The 23,351-nt window shown below is 33.8% G+C and overlaps 2 protein-coding genes across 11 annotated transcripts in view; one reads left to right on the plus strand and one right to left on the minus strand.

Annotated features, from left to right (window-relative positions):
- The window catches only part of LOC138714891 (glycogen debranching enzyme), a 94,256-nt gene extending 84,561 nt beyond the window's left edge, over positions 1 to 9,695 (plus strand). For all 8 annotated transcript variants that reach the window (XM_069847142.1, XM_069847136.1, XM_069847135.1 and 5 more), the window contains one exon: positions 3,007 to 9,695. In XM_069847142.1, coding sequence (XP_069703243.1) covers positions 3,007 to 3,072 — 66 coding nt within the window. In that variant the 3' untranslated portion in view covers positions 3,073 to 9,695. The remainder of the gene's footprint in view (positions 1 to 3,006) is intronic.
- A 7,574-nt stretch (positions 9,696 to 17,269) lies between these two features.
- iav (transient receptor potential cation channel subfamily V iav) overlaps positions 17,270 to 23,351 on the minus strand; it is a 53,133-nt gene continuing 47,051 nt past the window's right edge. For all 3 annotated transcript variants that reach the window (XM_069847144.1, XM_069847143.1, XM_069847145.1), the window contains 2 exons: positions 22,865 to 22,995; positions 17,270 to 21,155 (listed from right to left, as the gene is read on the minus strand). In XM_069847144.1, the coding sequence (XP_069703245.1) occupies positions 20,960 to 21,155; positions 22,865 to 22,995 (327 nt within the window). In that variant the 3' untranslated portion in view covers positions 17,270 to 20,959. The remainder of the gene's footprint in view (positions 21,156 to 22,864; positions 22,996 to 23,351) is intronic.

Genomic DNA, 23,351 nt, shown 5'->3' on the forward strand with positions numbered 1-23,351 from the left:
CGGAAAGAGTGCAGCTATTTTTTTCACCTCAACTGTCACCCATCATACTGACTCAACAAACATGTACTTCAGCACAGCCATCTTAATATAGCTTATAGCAAATACGATGTCATGTTATGGTACTAGAGCAAGCAGTTACATTTAGGCATTTACAGTAGTATTTTTTCAATAAATGAAGATGAAAAATACAATACATTTTAAATAAGACTGAAAATACGAGTAATATACATGTTTCAATAGTAGTATAATGAAAGTAATCTTAAGTATAACACACGATATTTTATATACTGGAAACTTCAACAAATTGTCGACTTACAAGCAAAACTCATTAAGATAAATACACATAATATTTGTTACTCAGTCAAATGACAAATCAAAGTAAAATAATGACATATTATATGGTCATTAAGTTTTATACACATAAATTACATATTGCAAACGTTTTCGCCCATTCAGGCATCTTCAGGCACAATTATACAATATCTCAATATCAAACTGTATAGTCATTACATTGGTGGTAGATGAACTGTTTAAAAGTAATGATGTATAACATCTCCATAATTAAAAATGTAATATTACAGGTCATAAAATTAAAATATTAAAATTGGAAACAACGTAGTGTTTGATTTAAATTTCATAATATTCTGTGAAACTCTTGTTCAGCAGAGTCCAATGATTGATGGATTATATCTGAAATATATAAATATAAAATAGAAATGGCAATTATCCAATTTTAAAGTACGATTGGGATGGATGATGAAAGTACTCACGTCGTTTGAACGTGGCAACTGTATAGGTCACTATGAAACATCCTATGTTTGAAGTAATTATCTGTAATGAAATAATAAATCAAAATTTTGAAGAATCATTCAGTGGACTCTACTGAACAAGAGTTTCACAGAATATTATGAAGTTTAAATCAAACACTACGTTGTTTCCAATTTTAATATTTTAATTTTATGACCTGTAATATTACATTTTTAATTATGGAGATGTTATACATCATTACTTTTAAACGTTCATCTACCACCAATGTAATGACTATACAGTTTGATATTGAGATATTGTATAATTGTGCCTGAAGATGCCTGAATGGGCGAAAACGTTTGCAATATGTAATTTATGTGTATAAAACTTAATGACCATATAATATAAGTCATTATTTTACTTTGATTTGTCATTTGACTGAGTAACAAATATTATATTGTATTTATCTATATTAATTGACAATCTGAACAATTACTATCATGCTCTCTAAGTTAAAACTCATTAAGTCGAAAATATTTCTTCTGAGAAACTGGCTAGTTTCGAAGTGGTATTCTTTATTGTCCGAAGCCTAGTGAAGACCCTGCGGTATCTTCTGGTTTCCTGTTGTGGTAGGGTGTGTTCCTGATAGTGTCGAAAAAGATGTGTTTTTTTTAAATTGAGTTGAGTGTACAAAAACACACCCCCAGCACATCCTGAAGACTCAGCTCAATTTCAAAACACACCCTTTTCGACACAATCATAAGCACATCCCACCACAACAGGAAACCAAAAGATAGCACGGGATCTTTACTAGGCATTGGACAATGAGGAATACCACTTCGAAACTAGTCAGCCGGTAAAATTCCTCATATTAACACAGTACAGATGTTACAAAGTTAATCAGTAAGTTGTTTTCTCTTTGTATTTTATTACCAAATTCTGAGTTTATACACATACATTATGTGCATTATATACGCCTTTTTCTCGGAAGTAATATTTTTTATTTACTGTGTTTTGCTTGTAAGCCAACAAAATAATATATTACTCAACTGTTACAACTTCATTGTTTGGTTACAGTCCCCAGTTACCTTTTTTGTCCTATTTTCTTCAGTATGTTAACATTGAACCTGCGATTATATTGTAAAACGTTATTTTTGTGTATTTTATTGTTTGTACAGTATCAAATGTGGAGGGTAACTTTTGTTAGACGTTACTGTTAATAGTTTAGAACTATCTATGCAATCAAAAGCTTTCTAGAAGTAAAAGAAATGCTGTCTACGTTTGTAGATTGATTTCTCGTTGATTCTCTAACATTATTTTTCTACTAAAATTGTTAAAACTGCACGAGTGACCTTTTCTGAAGCCCATCTGTTCTCCTTCCAGACATACTTTTGATATTATTTTTAGGCGATTATTAGATTTATATCGTGCAAAAGAACTTTGACCAATGCAAAATTACCAACTAGCTGTTTCTCACCTCATAATGTTTCTCCATACTTTGTGAACAGGTATCCCTGTTGACTAACTTAATTGTTTCAGATACAGTATATGTCTAGTGCAGTGCAATGTAATGTCCTGTAAGACCATAAAGACCTCTAACGAACAAAGGGGGAGGGGGGGAATGGAATGAGCAATGATTCAAAAGCACAAGAGCTAAAATTATATGTACATAATGTCTGTGAAGGAGACGACTGCTCTAAGTGATTTGGACATTTTTAGGTAGGCCTAAATTGACGAAGTAGGGAATTTGGAAATTTGGATAGTCTATCTATTGGATTGAACACTGGTCATGCTGAATACAAAACCAGCACTCTACCGTGTACTGCTGTCATGTTTACTGTATTGTGACAGATCATTGACATGATATGTACAAATTTAAGAAATAAATTGAAAACTAACAAAAGACAGAACCAGGAGAAACACAAGTGTTTACCATTCGTGACAATCCCCAAAGGGAAATTATTGACCTGTTTTGACTGCTTCTCTTCCCAGCTCCATATGATTGGAATTTTTACAAGATTATGCTTTCATCTTTGCGTTCATACAATGTAATGAACATCGACGAACTGCATAAATTCTCTGTACTCAGGAGTACTTCGATGAGAAACAGTTTCAGAAAGCCAGGAGACATCTATTTTAACTTTTCATGCTTTGCTCCTTTTCACTAGTGCCATTTATTATAAATTTGTTTAGTTTAACCAATAACAATATCAAGCTTCTCATACTGCACTATAAATAATGTTTGTATTATTGTTACAGGTATTACATGATCTCCGTCGCTTAGAAGAACAGCAGCCAATAATTTTGAATTCACTCGATAATTGACTTGGCCTCGCGTGTGCAAACAAGACTAAAAAAAATAGTACTACAAAGGGGGCAACTTCACACGCGATCCTCTCAGACCCCCTGACTGCAGCAAAGGCCAGCGCAGCTCTGACACAAGAATCTGGCCAGCAGGTTGTCTATAGCGACCAGTATTTTAAGTTTGGTCAGACTTTAAACGGAATAGTTTATCCACAACCTTTTACAAGTTTCAATACAATTACACTGCCAGTATCACAACACGAGAAGCCTACACATCGTCCAGCCTACATGCCTATATTTAATTCATTAAGACTGAAGTACGGTATCTACCCTGGAATTTTATTATCTGAAAATCAAAATCAAGCAACAAAAGCTTGTAGTGTTAGAGACTCAGTACATAGACAAAGAATGCTGCCAATCATTAAATGCATTGTGCCAAACGAAAGTAATGTTATGTTGACAAACCACTTACCTAACAAACAAAGTGCAAGTGTGGCTTATGATCTTTCGATTGTTGAGAGTCAGGTAACAGAAATTGTTCACAGGGATATAAGAAACTTAATGTCTAGAGTTCCTTTAAATGGGAAGGTGTCGTTACGAGAGATTGATAAGAAATGTCCAATAGTTGGAGTATTTCCAGCAGTTGTAGATACATTTCATAGAAAGGATGTATCGATACTTGTAAGGGACGAAGAGGAGAATAATCCACTGCTTCCTTTGTTACCTGGATCCTCTGATAAAAGAGATTCCGAATTTGAAAATAAAGATCACCAAGAAGTAGAAGGTCTTAGAAATCCAACTGACTCTAAAAGAGCTTCATTATCAAAATCATCATCATCTTACAGTTTAGCTTTCTCTTCGTCCAAGAACAAATCAAAAGGAGGATTCCATATGTTGGATATCTCAGATGATTATGAGATGCTGCCAGATTGTGATGTCCCTGAAATGATGAGAGCTGGTACTCTTCCCAAAGAGGATCTCGTGATGGTGCCAGAAGAGCACTCCTTAAAACATGGCCGCAGTGCGGGGTTGCGAGCAAATATTCAGGAGTCATTTTCGTCAATTGAGCCTTATCCATTGCCTGAGGCACCAAGCTTGCTTCTGTTGGAGCCTCTCCTCCTCATGCAGCAAGATATCGGGACCTCAAAACCCAAGAAGCGCAAGAGAAGGAAAGAGCAGCTGACGAGATCTGAGCAGCAGAAAGTGGCCCGCATCATGATTGGCTACACACTTGCTTTCTTCCTTCTAGCCATCGTGACATTCTACGTGGTGTACTTCGTATAGTGTTATGATGAAGCGATATTGTCAGACTCTCTGCAGTAAATTGAGATTGCACAGTTGCCTCTCTGTGTAAAAGTCATTCAGATCTTAACTCAGGGTCTTTCTCCATTGCAATTCATTTCTCTGTCTTTGTTAAGATGTATCAAATGAAGGTTCCTGACACACAAAAATAAAAATAAAATCCGCAGTCACAGAAAAGAATTAAACTACAGCAGATATGCTATGTGATGTGTATTAAAAGATACATATTTTTTTTAGTGTCAATTGTTCACTTCATTCTATATCAACAAATTTCATAGTGTTCAAGTTAAATAAATCTAATTTACATTACTAACGAAACTGTGATAACTCAGTTTATTCTTGTTACGTTAGATTAAAAGGAGTTAAAATTTGCTATGTTTGATGGGCGTCCATACATAGAAGTAAAGTCATGCTTTCGGTAAAAAAAAAAAAACGAGAGAGAGAGAGAGGGAAAGTAAGTCTTGTCTCCCATTCTGTATTAATTTTCAAATTACGCTAATTTTACCATTTTTAATAAAGTGCATGTTATGTTAGTAACATTCACGTATGAACTTGTACAACATGCGTAAATTCAGAATTAATGTCGTTTAAGCCAAGACCATTCGAGAAGAGCATAAAACCAGTCAACAAATGCTCGGCTTGAAACCAATCAATTTCCTATTGCATATTGTGTCTTGAATCTTACATTACTAGTCAGACAATAATTATTAATGTGTCTGTATAAATAAGATAGCAAAAAATTGGGCAAATCTTAAGTTTTGTTTATGGAAGCACAATATATATGAGTGCATTTAGCATATTTTTCTGTTTCAAATTAATAGCAGTTAGATTGTATCACTTTGGGTAGGTACCGCTTTTAATTATGGATTTTGAAAATTACTTTAAATGTGTACTCAAAATATTTCATTGGTAGGTTTTATTGTAAACTTTTCTGTATTAAGTATAGTGCCAACAAGAATCTAGGTTGCATTCAGAAATTATGTTCACAAGTTTTTCAAAGTGGCTGTACTGGTCATTCTTGATTTGCTGCAAGGTGAGTTTGCCTCACAAATATGATGATAGTGAAGGGGAAGCAAGTGAAATTAGAGTTAATAGTAAATATTTGTAATCATCTCCTTTCACATTTATTCTGCTATTTCTTACTATTTCTTCAGTACTTAATGCAGGGTTGTTAAAAATAAAGAGAATAATTATAAAACGAGTTTAACATAAAGATCATACTTCTTATGCGAAATGTATATTTCAGGAGCAAGATTGTTCCAATAATGACGAATTTTAGCATAGGCTTTATTTATATTTTAGCAAGTTTTTCTTATTTTAACAACCCTGAGCTAATTTATGGAATCACTGATTTAGTAGATGTTACTACTGGCATTTTAAATATTGTAACCGTTCAATAAATTATATACCAGTATCATGTTGAGAAACATGTAATGTATCTCAGTAATATACGAGAATGAATTGGACATTTCAAGAACCATTCTGTAACAGAAAACTTGCTAGTTTTTTTTTTAGGGAAAATTGTAATTGAAGTTGAAAACTTTTAACATGGTTCCTTTCTTGAAGTATTTTTTTTAATTACCACGCATTATACAGTATTTCTGTTTGGAAATGACATTTTTATCTTGAAAGTCAGGAAGTCAGAGCAGTCAGTTCCAGTTTTAATTAAATCCTCTTATCAAATATCCTCTTATATTCTTCAGTATTGTAAGTTTGTATTTATGTAAGTATCCTGATGTAAAATATATGTACATGTATTAATTATTTACATTGTTTGCATTTAGTGGAAATGCAAAGCTGAAAATAACTATTAAAAATTAAGATATATTTAACACTCCATCTTACTATTCTAAACATTATGTCAGAAATCTTAACTTACAAATATCTCGTATGGCAGTTATGCTTCTCAACTCAAACTTTAAACACATCATAGATGCTGGATATTCCGTTTGATTCTCCCTCTCTTCGTTATGGGTGACCCCATTTATCTGGCTTATTATTTTTCTTTTCACTTCTTTTCAACTTGCAATCTGTAAGTAAAAGTGTAATGAAATTATGAACCATGAAATTAAAACTGAAAAATGTAAGTACCTCTATCACACTTCATTACATTTTTCTTTTAATTCTAAAAGTTGCAGTAACAGGCATCTGTGAGTTTACATTCTGAATTATTCGGTTCTGTGTAAACCTCTTCCTTCATTGCTGAATAGTCGAAATTTCCTTTTCAATTCTTTGATGATGGAGATAATTTTTAAAATTTCCCTTGAACATAATACTGAAATGACAATAAATATCTGATTCCTTCATATGATAGGGAACATTTTCGAAACTTATTGTGATTATGCATTTTTAGTTATTACTTCAAATGTGAAAAGTTACATAGATGTCTGTGTGGTACTTCTTCAGAACTACAGCAAATTAATGAATGAACGGTTACAATATTTCTTTGTCTTATCTCTTTGTAGATATTAACTTAAGCTAACTTAGACTCTTCTTTCTTGCTCTTCCATATTGTTTTTCTCTATTGTAATTAATGACGTGAGAATTTTGTCCTTAATATGATAAGCCTTACGTATTTTGTTACTATAAAAGCACAGTGCTTCTATACCTATCAATAATGGTAATAACTTATAATAATAAGTTAATTGAACAGAACACCAAAATCCTCAATACACTGTACATTAAATGCACTTAAACGACATTTTATGAAGTGCCAAGCCATGTTGCATCTCAAATACTAATAATTGTCATTATGGCCGTTACTGATTTGTCAAAGATTTGTATTTAGATTCTTTCGTAATTTTACAGACATTTTACTGAACTTAAGATTTAAGTTTTGTATATTGTTAAAATAAAGATTCTAATAATTCTTAGTACCGGTATATGGGGAACAACTGTCCATCATATGTATTGAAACAAATCAATCTGTATATATAGATACAATACATGGATATTGATGGTGTTTGTTACTGTGATTTATAACTAATTTGATAGTACGTACCTTTATTGTTACCTAAGGAATATTTAAATGTGGCTTGGTACCATAAATAGTTACAATCTTGCATGTCTCTTTACTAATTTATTCTACTATTTAGAAATAATGTAAAACTGAAAGTTTCGTTGATAAAGAACGCTTAACTATTAATATTTTAATAACGAATTAAGGGTTTTAAGACAATTTTGAAATTGTAGTAAACAGTAAGTTAGTATCACATTTTCAGAAGATTTATACGTTACACTCAGGAAGAAATAAATGCTACTTCTCGACAGGCCCTTGCCTTTTTGTAAGTTCCTCCACTGAGTGTAAAGTCTTCTTAAAATCTGAAGAGTATTGAAAAATTTCTACACAGTTTACAAGAACTATTGTTGAAACATGATTATTTTTATGCTTTGAAAAGCTTTTACCTGAATCGAAGTTTTTTTTTTTTTCATCAGACCAGATGACAATGACATTTTATCAATTACCATAATTAATGCTTTAATTAACTTACAAATTTTGTTATGTTTTATTTCAAGAATTATTATTTTTAAGATGCTGTCACAGATTTATTCTTTCATGGAACGACTTATATTTAGGTAAATAGTCTTATATAAAAAAAAAAATTATTGCGTGTTATTACGTGTATGTATTTGCTTCAAGTATATGGCAAGAATATATGTTATAAATTGCTTATTGTTTAACATATAGCTTTATAAAGTTGTTATAAATCTCATATGACGCAAGCTGCCTTTATTTAAATAGTAGTGGAAATACAGTTGTATTATATATAATCAGAACAAATTACTAATGCTCGACTAAGGAGATGCACATACATATTATGATGTATAGGAAGCATGATTTCAACATTGTATCTTAAAGAATTTGAGATTTTTGTATTGTTTCGGTGCAATTTCTAGAATTGAATTAATATGTGCAAGTATTAGTTCCTTTTGCAACATCCTGTTTAAAGCAGGGTAACAAATAAAACACTTTAATAAGAGTGCCTATTTCAAGATAAAGTTCAGTTTTAAAGTCATGAAATGTTGTGAATCTAGTTATCAACAGCAGCAGCAGGTTTATAAAGGAAAATATATGCTAAATTTCTCTCATTGTTATTAAAAGTTGTAATTGTGGAAGTGCGCAGTTAGCATAAATTATGTTTTATTCTATTAGTTACCACGGTACAACGTTTGACAAACACTAATAACAATGTAATTCTCAAGCCCTACAAATGCATGTTGTATTCTAAAATTCACATGCACAGTATTGCCTTGAAAAACAAGTGATATAAAAAAGACTTTATTAGTAACATGAATGAATATTAGAAATGTGCTTACTGACCAATGGAAAACAGTAACAAATGAAAACATATTTAACTATTTCACCTATTAATTTTGAATGAATGTAGCCAAGTAAGCATTTTTTTATGTTGCTGTTGACTTCGATATTATAGGATGACAAGGCATATAATACGAGCTGCGAGATCATATGTGTTCGAAGTCTATATCTTTCATATCAGTTCTCAGAGTCCACCCAAAGGGATAACTAGGGTCCTATCCTTGGAGACTGTGGAAATCAGAGATTAGGAACATGAATGAATATTAGAAATGCGCATACTGACCAATGGAAAACAGTAACAAATGAAAACATATTTAACTATTTTACCTATTAATTTTGAATGAATGTAGCCAAGTAAGCATTTTTTTATGTTACTGTTGACTTCCATATTATAGGATGACATAATGCATATAAAACGAGCTGCGAGATCGTGTGTTTGCTCATATTGGGTTGAGGGAAAACCCTGGAAAAAACTCAACCAGGTAACTTGCCCTGACCAGGAATCGAACCCGGGCCATCTGGTTTCGCGGCCAGACGTGCTGTTACTCCACAGGTATGGACTTATATATACCAGTATTATTAATATCATTACTTTCTCTCCACAACTTCCTTTGGAGCCTGTGTCACGATGCTGCTGCAGTAAAGTTGCAGTTTCGAGGGATTTACTCTGGAAATAAATTACTTTTTTTGTTAAAATTCAAGACTTTGGAAAGCTGTGTTTAATGTCAAGCAAAATTAAACTGTGTGGAAATTAATAAAGAATTGTGACTTGTTACTGTTATATGAGATATTCACTGTCTTGTACTCATTCTTAAAAACATAAAAGCATGGCTAGTGAGATTCGAGATGAATCACTTTAGGAATTTGTTTCAAGTTTTGTGATATAGCAGAGTTGAGTTAGGATAAGATTTAATATATTATGAGAATGTGGAAAGTGATGCTGATATTAGATCAGTTGCTTAATAAAATGGTTTTAAATATGTCAGTGACAAGTTAATATACAATAAAGTAATTGAGGATGTGACTTGTGTATATTTATCATTCCATAACAATAACATCTACATACATAGTGCCCCAAAAATCACTACCCATTAAAATTAAAAAAAACACAGATTGAATGGTAAAAATGATACTTTGACAGATGATTGATTGATTATATAGCAATGCACTCTAGTATCTATATTAGTAACAGTAATGTCAGATGAAAATGAAAATCTGGTAATTTGAAATTCATGAGGAGACTGAAAATGTAATCTAAGTTCAATAATAGATAGTGGGCCACTCTGTATTTTTTACGTTTTTAAAAATAGATCAGATATTCTCACAGATGTAGTTTTGGAAGTTCCCAGGAAATATAAATTAACAGGTAAAGTCTTTTTGCCGATAATACGAATCCAAGTTTTGGTGGAATTAATGGAGGAGGGAGCAATGAATAATGTTTTCAGCAAAATAAAGTTGAATTTAAATAGAAACATTTTAGGTCTGGGTTGTGTTGTGCATTCTTCACAACAGCATTCAGAGTGAGAGTGACTTGTTACCAGTTGGCATAGAAGTAATTGTCTGCAAGATTCTTTCATGTATGTATACAGTTCGCGTGGAGTCTCTTAACGAATTCTGTGAATTTGCAGATGTTCAGTAAGTACCATACCAATCAATTCTTGGACATTTTAAAACAAGATGGCTACCGTAAAATGGGATGACTTGATATGCTGGTGGGGCGGGGGGGACTTCATACGTTTTGTAGGTTAATGTTTCAGTTCCGAAATGTCAACTTACAAAACGTATCAAGTCCCCCCCAGCGTATCAAGTCACCCCGTTTTACGGTATCGCTTTTCCTAGCTGTTGATACGAGTTATTTCTATTTTTTCTGGTTTGAAGTCCTATTTCCTCTGTCGAAAGTCATATCCTGAAATCTTAAATTTTTTTTTTTTTTTGAAAGCCCAACTTCGCTTTTTGGCTTTAGTTTTGAAGTCTCGACTAAAAATGTGTAGTAATTTTATTAAGAAAATTAAGAGTGAGAGGATAACTGCTACTGAACTTCTTACAATTCTCAATTCACTCACAGATAAAATTTGAGATAGGAAAGCAGAGCATCATAGGCACCACCTTTCGGAAATCTTTAGGCATGCTCTCCCGAAAAGGTTTGCTAAAATACCATCATGCAAGTGATTCTGATTGTCGATCTCCTAAACAAAAACAACTGCTATTACTCGAAAGGATCTAAAATGGGAATTACATAGTAAGTACCAGTAGTTATTTCAATTTCGAGACATTCCACAACGAGCACAATGTCACTGTCATTTAAAATGGAAGGAAACAATACAGACGCATTACTATAATTATTAATAATACTTATTACGTTAGTAAAACAGTTAACTTCGTACCTAGATTGGAAGCATCTGGAAAGTGTTCCTCCTGACTGCCGTCTTGTTGATAAATTTGTTGACGATAGATCAATGTTTAATTGTTGAGCCAGATCAGAATGTACATTGCGCAAAGTGACATGATTGAGGTCAGGGGTGTCAAACATACGGCCTGTGATGTCAATCCAAATGGCCCTCGGAAAAATATGGTTTCTATTAAGTTTGATCCTAATATAATAAGATTTTGCCCAATGGATTATAGAAACCAAATATAACTAAATAAGTCACAGAATAGAATACCTCTTTCTTGGCAGGTATTATAATTAATTGGTCTAATAAAGAACAACGCTTGGTTCAAATAATTGAATGAAATCAGCTACGTTGTCTTCCATTCTGCCGTCAGAGATAGCATCTTCGCTCCTAGAAAAATGAGACTCTGCAGCATGTATGTAGGTAGTAGTTCACTCTGAATCCAGCAGATGCAGAAATAGTTTCGTTTGTCTTCGTTGAACGTGAGCTATGACGTCAGGTTTATAGTGTTAGGAAGAGCTTAAACCTGTACCCATGCCCAGAAGACACAAAATGCTCTGCCGCTTTCTTTGAAGGTAACATCTGACAGTAATTTGCTTCTCCAAGATTAAAAAGAGTCTCAGTAGAAGTGGTATAAAGAGAAACATTGACAAGGAGTGTAGAGTGTTATATGAAGCATGGGAAATTTCGTATTTCTTTTATTATAATAATAATAATAATAATAATAATAATAATAATAATAATAATAATAATGGTACGAATACATCTCTTACTTGTAAATTTGTTATTTTTATAGTACAAGAATACAACTTGAAACCTCATTATGACACTAAACATTGTTAATATTATGGTAAATATATCTGTCAAACTCGTGTGAACAAAGTCGATAAATTAAAAAAGTGAATAGCCACAGCAAAACTTGTTTGACCAGGCAAATAAAGTCACCGAGTCAGCCTTTAGAGCATCTTTTATATTATCATAAAATAGCATGAGCATGAAAACCTTATGTCTCGTGACCAGAATATTGTATGAAATGGAAATATGAAAATTGGAGATTTATCCTTCGAAGGGGTGGAAAAATTCAAATATCTTGGAGCAACAGTAACAAATATAAATGACACTCGGGAGGAAATTAAACGCAGAATAAATAAGGGAAATGCGTGTTATTATTCAGTTGAGAAGCTTTTATCATCTAGTCTGCTGTCAAAAAATCTGAAAGTTAGAATTTATAAAACAGTTATATTACCGGTTGTTCTGTATGGTTGTGAAACTTGGACTCTCACTCTGAGAGAGGAACATAGGTTAAGGGTGTTTGAGAATAAGGTGTTTAGGAAAATATTTGGGGCTAAGCGGGATGAAGTTACAAGAGAATGGAGAAAGTTACACAACAAAGAACTGCACGCATTGTATTCTTCACCTGACATAATTAGGAACATTAAATCGAGACGTTTGAGATGGGCAGGGCATGTAGCACATATGGGCGAATCCAGAAATGCATATAGAGTGTTAGTTGGGAGACCGGAGGGAAAAAGACCTTTGGGGAGGCCGAGACATAGATGGGAGGATAATATTAAAATGGATTTGAGGGAGGTGGGATATGATGATAGAGACTGGATTAATCTTGCACAGGATAGGGACCGATGGAGGGCTTATGTGAGGGCGACACTGAACCTCCGGGTTCCTTAAATCCATTTATAAGTAAGTAAATGTTTGGTTGCTTCTGCAGAATTATGTCCAAAAAAAAACAATCATTTTCAAACCTCAGCCTCTCAAGGAATACAGTTGCTGAGTGTATCAATGAAAATTTCAGGAAATTTTAAAAATACTAATAAACTTCCGGCCAATTTTATTGCGTTTTCCATAGCAGATGACAAGAGCAATGACATACTGTATAAGGCGTGGTACAGCTAGCAGTGTTCATTCCATGTGTGTTCAAAGATGACTGTAACTGAGAAACTTCTAGAAGTAATACTTTTCAAGCAGACTACTACAGCAAATGATATTTTCTCAGCCTTAGTAGAAGTTATGAAATCTGCAGGACATGACTGGAAGAAATTTATCACTATTACCATTGATGGAGCTACTTATATGGTGGGTTCAAAAATGGTGTTACAGCTAAATTTAGAGAGAAATTAGTGGGGTTGGAGGTGCCAGCTGAAACTTGCTTGTAAGTCTACACCCAGTACAGTGTTTGTTTACCATACCAACATGAATTGATACATCTGGATAGAGCTGACTGACATGGTTTGTACATATGAGGTAGCAAATTACATTATTAACAACAATGTCCCAATTGCCATATTCTACAGTGATGATTTCCACAACACTGGATTGGCAGAGAAGTTCCTTTTCCATGGCCCATTTCCCAGATTTGTCTCCATTAGACCTTTTTGTTTGGAGTTGGTTCTAACAAAACTATGTCTCATGGAAATAAATGGTATTAGAAATAATGTTTTATTTTGATGTCCTGTACAACTTCTCAGAGTTGACCGCAATTTGGGATCATTTAACCCATTTTGCTTCTTGCTTCCCAATAAAGTTGAGAGAAGTTTTTATTTTGTTGTGCTTCCTTGTTCAGTGCAGTGCATGTGAATAGGTGTTCTCTTCCCATAGATGAACCTGGTAAGTTGCATAAGGGGCATTCTTCAGTATTAAGGATTCCAATTTTGCAGAGATGTGCTGCAAGGCAGTCATGACCGGTGTTCAATCTGAAGGCGGCAATAGCTTCTTGTCTTGGTTTTAAGCTATATGTTTTCCAAAGTTTGTTGATATCTGCCCATTTTTTCCCTTGTGATTGTTGATTAATTTTATGGAGTATTTCTGCTTCTGATTTGGTTTTAATTTTGATGCCTAATGTGTGTGTACTCAAAACTTTATTTTGTCTATGCAATTTTGTGCCTTTTTTTGCTAATTCATTAGCAATTTCATTCCCACTTATGCCAACGTGTGATGGTATCCATTGGAAGTGTATTTTCTTCTGTAAGTTTTCTAGTATTTTTTATTAGTTTTCGGATTTCATTAATTTTATTTGTAAGGGGCAATTTGTTTGATGCTATGGCTTGTATTGTAGCTTTTGAGTCGACTAGTAAGACAGCATTGTGAAACACTTTCGGTCTACATATTAATTGCTCTAGGGCAAAAAGTATTGCTGCAATTTCTGCATCAAAATTGGATTTGTTTTCACCTATAGCTATATAGTGTGAAAAAAGAGATGAGTGTACTCCAGCTTCAGCATTTGTTCCTCTATTTATTAATGAGCCATCTGTGTAGATGTGTAGCCATTCTGATGATGAGTATCTCTCTGTAATAGTGCACAACGTTATTTGTTTTAGTTCTTCTTTTGTATTTTGATCTTTCTTTACTGTTTCTATTAAATCGAGGTTAATGTTGTACGAGTGGTAGTCTAGTGGATTTTGCAGTGGTGCAGCTTTTTCTACTTCTGTTGTTAATGTTTAATTTCTTGAGATAGTTTGTGTTCCATTTTATTATATCTGTTTGTGTTTTTAGGTTCTGTGTTGTTGGTTTTTGTTTTATCCATGTTATGTCTGGTAAAGATTTGATTTTAAGGAAATTTTTTGCACTTTGTTCTTTAATTTCTTCAACAATGGGTTTGTTTTGTGTACAACTGTAGTGCTGTAGAGGGAGTAGTTTTTACTCCTCCTGTTATGAGTCTTGATATATTATTTTGTGTTTGTTCCAATTTATTTTGTTTTGTTTGCCGTGACTATTGCCTCACTGCCATATTTAATAGCTGATTTGATATAAGTTCTGTAAGTTTTGTTCAATATATCTTGAGAAGTATCCCATGTCATTCCGCTCAGACGTTTTATCAGCAATGCTTTTTTGTTTGCTTTATTTATTACATTTTATCACATTGTCACTCAATTGTACCTACACCAATTTTACATTTCTGATAATCCTACTTGTCTGTGGTGTAATAATCATGATGAAGACCTGGAACACAGTCTTATATATTATCCATCTATAAACCACAAAAGAAGTAACTTAAAATTATCAGTACCAGTTGCAGAAGACGCAGCCCTGCAGTATATATTGACTACACCCCACCTCTGGCTACTAGCAATAGGCATCTATAATGAACACCGATCAAAATACCCCTCATTTCTCGTGAAAAACAACAACTGAATAGACTATAGTGGACTTTATGTTGTCAGCAAACAGCTGGATACATTAAGAAAGATTGATCGATTTATTACATTTTCTATGTGGTGGTTCCAGTTTAATTTATTGTCTAACTGAACTCCTAAATATCTAGTGTTTTCAGATTTCTCAGAATTTATCAGTCTAATTTTGTGTCACTCTGTACTGTAGTTTAATCGTGTAAATATACCCAGAGAATGGATTCGTGTCGCTAAATCACTTTGACATCTATTAAATAGGGTAGGCTACTTGAATACAGTTTTGAATGTTATCTGTCATTTCCATTGCTTCCCCAAGAACACTCAATTTACTGATACGCAGAGGAAAACAATAGTTGTGCACCCTCAATAGGAGATCTGCCTTTATGGTTAAAACTATTAAAATTCGGAAGAAAATTTCAAATTTAGAGTTTTAGCCAGGTTTTCGCTAATTTGCCTCAACACGCAGTTCATACACTATTGTTAAAATTTTATTCATTGACGTGTCCGTCTATACGTTGTATGGCAACTGACAATAAATGATGTGATATATGAAAGTAAATATAAATAATTTTCTGTCCCAATTTTACACAATAAGACTCAAGGATAATAAAATGTACAAAACATATTATACAATTTTGAGGGTAGAAGGCGCATGGAGTCTGTTAAAGAATAGATTGATTACAATAGATCAGACTCCTTTAACAATATATAAATTTTTTTATAATAAAATACAAATAAATAAAATGAATAATTAAAGGAAGAAAATTTCATCTAAATAAGAGGACTCGGGGAAGGATGCAAGCATTACCGCGCTGAATGGCGATACCAATGCGCTGACGTAGATATTGACTGCTTCGAGGGTCCCCAGAAAGCTGCACCAAACTTCTGTCTATGGTGGAGATGAGAGCTTTGGCTTCACTACACCATGATCCAAACATTTCAACCGAAAAAGGGACAAAAATATAATTATCTGCAAGATGTTTATATTTATGGTGTTTACTGACAGCGGCACTTTCTGCTGCAGATCCTGGTGTCTTAGAAGTTGAAGACAGATGAGAAGGGGCCAGTGTATCCACACATGTGGAATCCCAAATTAAGGATTTGCCGACACGCCACGGGACTAGAGTCAGACCATCGGGTCTCTTGCCATCTGAACGGCTGATCCCGGAAGGTTCTAAGATGGATGGAACCCCTGAGGATGTTAATGCTCTTTTAATGATGTCATTGAGCGATGAATGACGAGAGAGACGCCCCTTACTCATGACACAACTTAAGGCATGGTGGCCATAAGAATCTACAATATTGCCACAGATACATTTATGAATGTGACAGATTTTGCAACCGAGATGTAAAGCCACGGAAACTTTAAAGGATCTGGGATCCATAAGGGTACCGATGTTAGGGGAAGGAATTGCATGAAGCCAAGATCCTGAAACATTTTGTTGGAGAGCCAAAAAACGAGCACGATCTGTATCTGAAGAAAAAGATGACTGAAGGGACTCCTTAACAAGAGAGATTAGTATTTCATCCCAATTCTTTTGAACTGCTGGAAAAGACGGAGGATCAGAGTTATTGGAAACCTCACCCCATCGAACTAAAGCCTCCTGCACAAATGGGCTCTGAACCGAATCACTGTAAGAGGGAAAAATAGATTTGATTCGGACTAAAACCCCGTGCGCAGAAGCTAAAAATGCCGGTGTACAAATATCACTCAATTTTCTAATACCTAACCCACCAAATTTAATAGGTAAAGAAGCTTGAATCCAACTGCAATCACTAAGAGAAATTTCTAAGTAATGATGTAACATATTGTCAGCTTGACAGAGGAAAGATGGAAACAACCATATAGGGATAGTCCGCAAAAAGTAGTTAAATTTTTGAATCAATAAACAGTTCTTAAGGAGAAAGTTATTGTTAAAATAAGAAATTGAAAAATAATAATAATAATATTGTAATTAGGAGTAATTACCCTCTGTCCACCAAACACCTTCGTGAAATTTCCTGTTACACATACCGTAACTTATTCATTTTCTCTTAATTTAAACAATAAAAGAACAAACTGATCAATTTCTATATTTATTAGTAAAACAAAACAACAATACTGAACAATATTCCACAAGTTTCACAAACCTCACTGTTTACACACGAGTATATTCTCCCACCTAAACAACAAAAAGTTTCATTGGAATTTTAATATTGTGATGTTTTCTACTGACCATTCTGTTTGGTTATGACTAGGACCGGAAATTCACTACATATGCATGCAAATATGCATTTAAAAGTTCAAAAGATGCCAATAAATATACACTAGTACTGTATATTAAAGGAAATCACGTTTCTGTAACAGCACGAATGCTACATTATCCCTTAGATATTGAATCAGAAATGGTTCCACTGTCTCAAATCAGCGATGATTTGCATTCACAACCGACATTTTGACTGAAATTTTCAATTGAAAAACTTTTAGTATGAAGGTGTGATGAAGGATTCGCCTTCGAGAATATCTCGAATATCGCGCATCTCTTGGTAGGCTATCCACGATTTCTTGAAATAATGTTAGTCACTTTTTCCTTTACTCTTTGCCCTATACTACGAGGAACAGTCTCAGATTAGATTTTGTTTCTTCAAAAACTGTTAGTGACACATTTAAGGGAGAGCTGACAGTTTCCAGTGACATGATTGTTTTTGGTCAACTGGAAAAATGGGGCACATATAAACAGAAGATTACTTCCTAACTCATTATTTGAGAATATACTCTGAGTTGGGTGAATTGATTCATCATCATTGGAGTCTAATGAATTATCCACACCTTTAAGTGATTGTAGGTGCTGAATCATAATACAAGGTCACATTGAGCCAAATTTCCCACCCTGTTAACACTGGTGCAGAGGAAAGAGTAGTATTAGACGCTACTGATCTGTAAGACTAAACTCTCGAGGTGCATTTAACGAACATTTTATTTATGGAGGTCACTAACCTATCTACCAATGAAAAACAATGCTATGAAAAGCATGTAAGTATAGGCTACTATATAGTATAAATCAGATTTTAAAAATTCCTTTTAATGTTTCTCCTGATTTGACCATGTAACTGGTTGCGTTCGTAACAAATAAAAGTACCAGGTCATATTCGATATCAGTTTCAAGAAATCTATCACACATTAGTGACATTGAGAAGGTACGGTATGATCTGTTGTTCCTTACTTAAGGCACTGACATTACGTTTGCAAGGAAATGGTCCTCAAAAGCAGTGCTTTCATCTGAGAGCCACATGAGCTGATTTGGTAGCTTATCTTTTGTTATAGTTAATATTATTGTTATAGCATCGTCTTATATATTATGTATTACACAATGTACTTTCGTCACACACGTGTTGTTGGGTATATTTGCCAAGAAAGGTTTTTTTAGAACTGATTTATTAATTTTCACATTAAAATATGGGTTGCTAAAAATGCTTCACACAGGTCAATAGAGAAGTGACTAACCTGATTCCCCAGATGTTTCACCAACTGCTTTCAGACAGCATTTTTTGGTTATATTATATTTTGCTGTGTTACATGCTGAACTACTGGAAATATTTTTTAATTTCCCACATTCTTTTCAGACTTTACAGAACAGCACATTACTCTCCCACCTGTTGATATCAAGTCACTTGCAAATTCAGTTTGTAAACTTTATAATCTACTACCAGTACTTGACTAAGTTAGTTCAACTTTTGGCATAGTTAACAGCATTATAAGAATTAAATATCAGAAGGATTGACTACCAGAACACATCTGATCCCAACACATATATGCATCACTGTATTCTATTCAGGATCGCAAGCATAAGAACAGTATGTGTCATTTCATCAGATCGCGCAATAAGTGGTTCACCACGCCACAACTTCATCTAAACACAGAAATCTGCGACCTAACACGTGACGTTCGACAGTTGGTAGTTTAGCATGGGGATTCACATATTATATCTCCCATACAGCTGTCTGCTTATGTTCGTCCATGTGATAAGCTGATGAAGTGTTGGTAAACTGGATTTAAGATCGAAATAAACAAATAAAAAAACTTGTAAATCTTATACTGTAGTTGGTTATTTAACATGCTGTTTCAACTACAAGGTTATTTAGGTCTACGGATTTGGTGGTAGTGAGATGGTATTTGCCGAGCATTCACCATATGATTACTTGAAATTCGCATTACAGTTAGGGTAATAATCCATGGTGCTACAGCCCGTGAAGGGCCTAGACCGACAAGCCGGCTGCTGGCCTCACGCCCACATGTCGAAGCAGAGGTGAACGATCATCCAACCAGAATGGAGGTATCGTGTGGTTAGCACGATGATTCCCCCAGCCGTTATAGCTGGCATTCGCAACCGGATTTCACTACCTATCGTAGCTCCTCAAGTGCATCACGATGCTGGGTGGGCACTGGTCCCATTCACTGGCCGAAATTTCATGAGAAAATTTCTTCCTCCATGAGGACTCGAACCAGCGCGCATTCCGTAACGCGAGTCCTAGGCAGGATGCCTTAGACCGCGATGCACAGTTAGGGTAAACCTGTCAAAACCCAACAAGCTATTCAGCTCAAGCAGGTATCGTACCCACACCCGAGTGGGGTGGAGAAGGCAAGTGCCCTCCACCTAAGCCTAAATATGCCAGTGACCCTGCAAATCTTATAAAAATGTCGTATAGACATTGTACTATTGAAAAAATGATGCATTTATAAAAATGGCGAAAATATGCAGTTATATGCAATATAAAACCATGTTCATTAAACTCAAAATTTGATCATTTGCATATATAATGCATAAGAATATTTTTAAACAGCTCAGAATAAAGTATGCAAATGCATGAACTTCCAAGTCCTAATTATGACATAAATGCACTGACAATATAACTTGTCTATGTTTTATAGTACCGGTATATAAATGATACATAAGGAAAAGTACTAAATAATATCTATTATCAAGAGAGACTGGATATTCCATCAGGCATATTGACAAGAAAATTTACAATGGAGACCTTGTCAATTTTCAAGCTAACAATAATTTCTTCGTAATTAGTGACATATTCCACTAGAATTGAAGTACTATTAAGAAAATATTACCAAGCAACCAGTCTGGAAACATTTATGACTTTAATGATGCCACAGAATTTCAACGAATTAAATTAGTCCAACCACAGAATGTCTGAAGCCATGAAACCACTGTAATTCTCTCTCTTCTTGGTACTATAACATGAGGTTAACTACCTCCCACACACAAAAAAAAAGTACACTTATTTTCATTCCGCATATTCTTATACGATTTACTATCCCCATCATTTTCAAGTTCTCCTTAGTCTTAGTTCTTTGGCCGCTAGATCTTAATTTTGTTTCCGTTCTCCCATGATGTAGTTGTTTCGGTATACTCCCTTGAGCATCTGTTCCCAGTGCTGTAACCATATCAATGGATTCTTTCAGTTCTCGACTGGGTATTACTTTCTGCTTTCCTCCCATTCTGAAGTGTCATAAATTCTCCTTAAAACTTTCCACTCGATGACAAAAATAAATTATTGCTTTTTCCAATTTTTTTTAAAATCTGGATTAAGGAACTTTATATTTAGAAGTGAATTAACTTACAACTATAACAAGTTGATAAACTACAATAATATTTTAAAGCCTTACAGGTACAAGTATTAATAGCTGAATCAAGAACAGAAACGTTTGACAGTACAGAATTTATCTCAAAATTAATTTCAGAGATTGAATCCAGTCTCATTTACAAGCTCTCTTCCTCATCGTTTCCCCACTCCAGCAATGCATTCATGTTGGTGATGTTACGAGTACTCCACGCATCAAGAGGATCTGGTGGCGATTCTGGCGGTTCCACATTCCCATTTATCTCTTGCTGAATGCTAGGCACTGTGGCAGCCGAACCACTCCTCCTGACTGATGCAACAGATGAAGGTGCAACCCTAAAAGTAAGTATAGTTTTATGTTTATTTCTTATTTCATTTAGTTTTCTAATTAGCTGTAAGATACTGTTTCACTAACTTTTTAAGCTAATGACGATGATATTATTATTACTTATTTTATTTATATAATAATAGTAACAGCAATAATAATAATAATAATAATAATAACAATAATAATAATAATAATAATAATAATAATAATAATAATAATAATAATATAAAAGTTACAGAGGATTCAAAGAATCCCTATAATTGCTTGAAACTTTTATGCTCTCGATTGAGTGTTACTGTGATACTTAGATTTTTAAGAAATTGGTTCTTATTTATAAGGGTTGTGAATAAGAACGAGAGTGAAATAAAGTTAATGCAATTTGCATGTTATATTATTAATGATATATTATTTCTTTATTGAATATATACTACATAAATTTACAATTCAATTACTGTGTACTATCTGTGTTTAAGCAAGTGACATCAGAATAGTATGACGTAACTCACTGCCATTACTAAGTAATTGGCATCGATGTTGACATTTTTGTAATATTTTATTCATTGCACACTAGAGCATAAACGTTTCACGATGATGATGATGATGATGATGATGATGATCATCATCATCATCATCATCACAACAATGATCTTAACTTTCGAATTACCACTTAATTATTTGAACTTGCAAGTCTAAATTGATTTTTCTTATATTTTGACACTCTTCCTGCTGTAAAATTTCGTAGAAGGCTTATATTATGTCATGATTACTTTATTACTGTTTATGTTTGTTTATTCAATAATTCAACCGAGCTTAATAAAATCACCAAAACCATTCAAATTAAACTATAAGGTTCCATTATTGCTAATGATGAAGAGACTCTAATGATCAAGTTTATTTGAGGGGGAGTAACTTATAGCTGAAGATAGGACTTTGGAAGAGGCTATGTTCTGAGACGACTCACAACTGAGTGGAAACGTCTACTGATGATGATGATGATGATGATGATGATGATTGATGAATATATATCATCTTGCTTCATAAGTTAGGAAGCATTGGTCTTTTTTCAAGTTTTGTGAACTGGTTTAAAAACTGACAGAAAGCCTGTGTACGTCTGTTTAACAAACTCTCCTATTCATCTAACTTAAACTGTAGAGTGCCACAGAGCTCACTTTAGGACTTCTTTCTTTTATAATCTTCATAGATGATATCTGTACAAAAAATAAGTTCTGGCTGTTTATTAGTCGCTGATGACTTAACAATTTTTTACGCAACCAAAAGTACTTCTAGTGGCGGCGATTAGATTGCCCTCCACTTTTTTAATTAATTTTTTTAATTTATCTACTGAACATGAAGTAATTTTAAAAATTACCATGTAAACTTTTCTTACACATCTTTCCTTATATTTCATGGAAAAATTAATAAAATTAAATAATAATTACGGTTGCTAAATTTGTTTCAGCCAAGTTCCAGGAAAACATCTGCGTAATTAAAAGTTACAATGTTATATTGCAATTATGTAGGCCTACCATATATTACAATACCGATATGTCTTCCAATACAACAGCACTTAATTTAAATCTTTTATTACATTAAAAATGGTATTATAAATTGAAACTAATATGCATTATATGGATCTAATTTCCTTTACGCATAAAAGAGTGGAATTTAATAGGTACCGGCAGGAAATAATACATTGTAACTCTTTCCTGTTAGTTACCTGTTAGTTCTCGCTGTTTTGGGTCTTGGCCTAGAACGAATGATGGAATGTTTCTGACCTACAGCTTCCTTTTTCTTTTCTTTCTCGGAATCAGGAATATCCGATTTTGTAGTTGAACCTCTCCTCTGGCTCTGAAAAGTATATCATATTACATGCTTCAGTTATGCACAATGGAAAGATCAATATTATAGTTTAACTCAGAATTGTATTTACCACTACCACCACCACCACCACTACCATCATATAATCATTGACAGAAGAATAACGTCAATCAAACGGACATAATTATTATTAAGGACGAGAAGAACAAAAGATGCACTATTATTGAAGTAGTTATATCTGAAGCCAAAAATGTGTTTACGAAAGGAACTTATATAAATATTGAAGTACAATGATCTAAGTATAAAATCCAAAGAATGTAGACCCTTAAAGGAACAATTACCGGTACACTAATAATAACAACTGGTGTTCTGGGAATTATATTCAA

The sequence above is a fragment of the Periplaneta americana genome, chromosome 15 (genome assembly GCF_040183065.1).
Source record: "Periplaneta americana isolate PAMFEO1 chromosome 15, P.americana_PAMFEO1_priV1, whole genome shotgun sequence".
Lineage (NCBI taxonomy): Eukaryota > Metazoa > Arthropoda > Insecta > Blattodea > Blattidae > Periplaneta > Periplaneta americana.